At 43.0% G+C, this 4,840-nt stretch overlaps 1 protein-coding gene across 4 annotated transcripts in view; it reads right to left on the reverse strand.

The window, feature by feature from the left end:
- Positions 1-1,818: 1,818 nt before the first annotated feature.
- Positions 1,819-4,840, reverse strand: part of hnrnpc (heterogeneous nuclear ribonucleoprotein C) — a 7,638-nt gene continuing 4,616 nt past the window's right edge. Inside the window, exons 2-9 of one of the 4 annotated variants that reach the window (XM_024288382.2) lie at positions 4,670-4,711; positions 4,129-4,403; positions 3,805-3,877; positions 3,673-3,720; positions 3,178-3,347; positions 2,945-3,058; positions 2,709-2,860; positions 1,819-2,436 (exon numbers count right to left, since the gene is read on the reverse strand). In XM_024288382.2, the coding sequence (XP_024144150.1) occupies positions 2,347-2,436; positions 2,709-2,860; positions 2,945-3,058; positions 3,178-3,347; positions 3,673-3,720; positions 3,805-3,877; positions 4,129-4,403; positions 4,670-4,674 (927 nt within the window). In that variant the 5' untranslated portion in view covers positions 4,675-4,711 and the 3' untranslated portion in view covers positions 1,819-2,346. Of the gene's footprint in view, positions 2,437-2,708; positions 2,861-2,944; positions 3,059-3,177; positions 3,348-3,672; positions 3,878-4,128; positions 4,404-4,669; positions 4,712-4,840 lie in introns of those variants that run through there. The other 3 variants (XM_024288381.2, XM_024288380.1, XM_024288379.2) reach the window with 3 other exon arrangements.

Raw genomic sequence — 4,840 nt, forward strand, 5'->3', positions numbered from 1 at the left:
AGGAGTCAGACATTGTCCGTCAGCGGCTGTGGTATTTTTGCAAGAACGTTCTGGAAAAAAAGCGTTTTAATTATCTATAGCTGTTTTTGTGCTGATTTGCATTACGTCCCATAACCTAGTGAATTTTTTGGACGATGAACGCTTTTGTGGGAGAGTTGGACTGTAGCAGACCAGCGTCTATAGCCTTTTTTGACAAAAAAAAAAAGTTCCTGTCATAATACTCAGTTTCTTGATGCTAATGGCAGCCTGTTTCTTACTGTTCTGAAGATTTAAATAAATCTGGGAATATTATTGAAAAGTTCTTCCAGTGTTGTCTATATTTTGTGGTCGAGTTTGAACCCGTTAGCCTAACGTGCGTGACAGAATAAACGCCGGTCTCAGATTGACGCCGGTCTCTTATAAAGGCCTGGCTGGCTGCCAAATTATTGGACTAAACGCCGGGGCTATTATTGGAAGATATACGGTATTTACAAAGAAGTTACAATGTCCTAAAAGGGGTTTAAAAGTGATTCCGTTATGATTTCTACTACTGTAATTCCATTTACTTATGTTTTCTGTTTTGAGATTTAAGTTGCAACTACAGTTTTTACTGAAATTCTCTGGTAACCACAGCTGTCGGAATTATTCAGTAAAAATAACACAAAAATGTTGTGCTCCTGAACATTCCGAACGCTCTTTTGGGGTTAAAAGTAGCAGATCCCTGCCCTTATTGGTAATAAAACTACCTAGTACGTGGTCTGGATTTTAAAAGGAATTTAGAAATCATGCTCACTTCTTATTTTATTTTCTAATGCCAAATATGACATCGCTGATTTCCCGAAGTCCATCCATTCATTTTCTCCACTGTGTTTTGATAACAACTTGGGCAGTTTATAAAAAAATGTATTCAATTATTTTTTTTTATATAAAAAATTGTTCAAACGTACAACAGAGTATTAGAGCCAATTTACAAAATTTTTTTTCAGATTACGACTTTAAATCTTGTAAATTTATGAGAAAAAAAAAGTCATAACTGTTAAATTATGAGAAAAAAGTCATAAATTTATGGTTCAAAAATCATGGGTTACATTTGACTTTTTTCTCTTAAATTTACAAATTTTGATCTCGTAGATTTATTAATTTTAATCTGGTAAACAAGAAACGAGTCATAAATGAAGAGAATAAAGTCATATATTTATGATTTAAAAGTCATAGGCTAAATTTGACTTTTTTTCTTGTAAATTTACGACTGAATCTTGTAAATTTTTTAATTAAGCTTGTAAATTGCTGTTTTGGTGGCCCTAATTCTCCATTGTACAAAAGCAATGCATTGTGGTCCATATTTGTCAATCTAGTAAGCACTAGTTTTTTGTAGACTTGAGGGAAATTTCCAGGATTTTTGAATTGCTGTGGGAATTTGAAGGTTATACAAATAATTTTAAATGGAGCTTCAAAAACAGATTTGGTTTAATAATTTAAAAAGATAAAGAGTTGACTTTTCTGAGAAGACTTATCTTTTCTGAAAGAGAAGTGGTCCTGAAAGGAGCTTTTAAAAGGGTCTGTGGATCAGGACGTCTGGTGTCTGCTTTTGGATGGTGTACTGTCATCCGGTCCAAAACATGGGGTAATGTGTTTAACAGATTGTGTAATCTTGCGTAATAAAAAGTTAAGGACCTCAAAAAAGATACATACAAGATAAGAAACATAACTTTGAACCCCCATCCCCCCAATAGTCAACTACCATTACATTCCTTGTGCTTCATGTTGAAACAAACTCCCCCGTCTCTTGGGCAATGTGAACTTCCTGCTTCCAAAAACTCAATAAAAGCACAAAAGTCGTATTTTTCTAAGAGTTTATTTCAGTTCTTTTCTCCACAACTAACACACATTAGAACACATGAGGGATTACCTGCGTGGACATTTGAAGGGGACTTTTGGGATGAAAGTGGATTGTTCGGCCATCCTCCAGGACAGAGGGAGGAGCCAGGAGAACGTGGGCAAAAGTTTTAATGTTTAAACAGCGTTCCTGTGTGAAGCTGAATGACAGACGGGGGAAAACATGCAGACTGGAACTGCAGGGAAGTGAACAAAAACACCTTCAGAGGGAGGACGCTGAGGAAAGGAGGCGATGCACGAGCCTCCTCAAAGTCTCTGCAGTCAAACGCTGCCATCTGCTGGCAGCTAAACAGCAGGAAAGATCAAGTATGTTTTTTCTTCCACAATTAAGAAACAATTTTAAAAAAAAGTTTACAGTTATGCTATTTTCTGTGAATGTAACGGGAGCAACCCTGAAAAACAAATGTCCAGTCATCCTGCACAAATGAAAGTATGAATCTGTCACACGCTGGTTTGTCAGGCGTGCCGCATTCAGGACTCGTCTCCGTTGGAGCTGTTGCCGTCATCCTCTCCTTCCTCCTGCTCCTCTTCCTCGTCCTCCTCTCTGCGTCTGTTCTTCATCTGCGCTCAAAGAGCAGAAACAAGTCAGCCTGACGAACGCTGGATCTACACTTGATTTCTTAAGAGTTTCATAAAGAGTATACGATCATCAGCGTAGAGTGAAGCTCTACCAAGGTCAAAAATCTGTCAAAATTATTGTCTGAAAATACAGCAGGCTACGCCCACAAGAGAGCACTCCTGAGGGCGGAGCCTCTGATTTGCAATAATGACGTGCTTCTGTTAATTCAGATTTAGCTTCGGCTGAATCAAACATCTGAAACAAAAAAAGAAACCTCGTCTTCATCGTCCAGCAGATCTCCGTCCTCCTCAGAGTCGTTCAGCTCCTGGCTCTCCCTGTCCCTCTTCAGGCTGCCCTCCTTCTTGCTGGAGGTGGAGGAGTGAACGGGGGACACCTCCCCGGGCTCCGGTTTAGAGCTCCTGGCCTCTGAGAGGAGAAGTGGTGAAGGAAGAACATGACGTAAAGTTTGAAAAACGTTTAGGATTTTGTTCGCTACTGTGACTTCCTCACCAAACTTCCGATTGTGCTCCTTCTCCATGCGCTCCAGGCTCTCCAGCAGGAAGTCCAGCTTGTGTTTGATCTGCGTCAGCTCCCTCTTCACCGTCTGGAGGTCGGTGCTCCTCACTGAGGGGTACAAAGCGTCACGATGAGGAACAGAAGCTGCATCAGAGAACTCAAGCCTACAGGAACAATTGAGGGTCAAAAAACCCAACTGTTTCTGCCCTCCGAGTAGGGGGAGGTACCTGTGTGTGAAGCCCTCTGGCTGCTCCTGCAGGAGGAGGTGAACGCCGTCTTGCTTCGCCGACTCCCTCCGCTGCTCAGACTGACCCGGGGACGCTTGGAGGAGATGATGGCGCGGGACAGTGGTGGCGGAGGAGGTGGGGCGGGGACTCGCGGCTGGTAGGAGTACATTCTGTGTGCAGATAGATAAAACTCTAGGATTTAGCTGAATCGGAAATGCAGTTAAAAAGAAATAGTATTTGCGACGCAGAAAATATGGGCGGGCCAAGCTTCTTTTACTACAACAGGGAAGGGAAAGGGGGCGGGGAATTTCTAATGAACTCCTGCCACTCAGCAGAAACTATGTCCAAGAAAATGACAATTTTTTGACTAAAATCAGCATAATCCTAATTACAAATCCACTGGGAACCCTTTTAAAATAGATCAAAAGATGATTGCAGTGGGACTTAAAACATCTGGAATCATTTAAGGAGGAAACTCAATCTGAGACAGCTCACCTGTCGTAATAATCTCTTTGGAAGTCGTAGTCCAACTCCAGAGACGAGCTGCAAGCAAATGAAGAAGAACAAAAACATGATGGATTCTGTTTTCCAGCAGGAAGTCCAGAAGTCCTGGTTTGAGTGGCGCACCTGAACATGTCACCTGCAGATCGCTTCATGGTCTTCGGCCTGTGAGGCTTCGGCTCTCCTGCCAGGTTGATGTCTGAGAAGAAGATAAAAAAAAACCCACTAATTATAACTCTCACTTTGTTTTTTTCTACAATATCCAACAAAAACAAAACCTGATCAAAATAAAAGGAGAGCAATCAACAGGTAGAAAAGTATACCAAAAAAAAAAGCAAGCTCCAGTTCCAACCCCTGAGGAACACCATCCTGCTTCACCTTACAACACCACATGCATGAGTTGTGATTCCACTGTAAAATAAAGGCTGCACCATGCAGAATTCAGCTCACCGAGCGCCTGCCCTGCTAAGACGCGGCCGTCCTCGCCGCCCACGGCCGCCCGGGCGTTCCTCTCGTTCAGGTACTGGACGAAGGCGTAGCCCTTGTGGACGGAGCAGCCCACGATCTTGCCGTACTTGGAGAAGATGGCCTCCACGTCGGCCTTGGTGACCAGCAGGGTGTTGAGGTTCCCCACGAAGACTCTGGAGTTGAGCGAGCGCGGGTCGTTCTTGTTGGTCACGTTGCTGCTGAACATCAGGCTGGAGGCGGAGGAGGAGGAGGACCAACTGGGGGGGTGGGGGAGGTGCTGTTAGAAACTCAGAGACTCTACTGTTCACTAAACACAATTCTAAAACAAATTTGAACTTTTTCATGCAGTTATTTTCTAGACAGTAAAAGGAAAATAAATGCGCCACAAACAAAATACCAATAGAAGGTGGAAAATCTGTGTTTACAGTCAAATGAAGCCTTTTCATCTGCATTCAGTTTCCTGAGACACTTTAAGAGATCAGACAACGGCTGAAAGTTTAATTGTTTTTTTGCAAACACTCACTTCATTGTGCCTGTAGGGGGGTGGGGGGCTGCCGGTTGTCCGCTGCAGAGAGGATGGACAAGAAGATGTGAGCATGAGGATCTGTGCACCAACGTGTGCGGTCCTGAAGCGGCTGACACTACAAAACACGTGGACCTGTCCTGCGCTCTGCTGCTCTTTAACGCTTTCAGA

The sequence above is a fragment of the Oryzias melastigma genome, linkage group LG18 (assembly GCF_002922805.2).
Source record: "Oryzias melastigma strain HK-1 linkage group LG18, ASM292280v2, whole genome shotgun sequence".
NCBI lineage: Eukaryota > Metazoa > Chordata > Actinopteri > Beloniformes > Adrianichthyidae > Oryzias > Oryzias melastigma.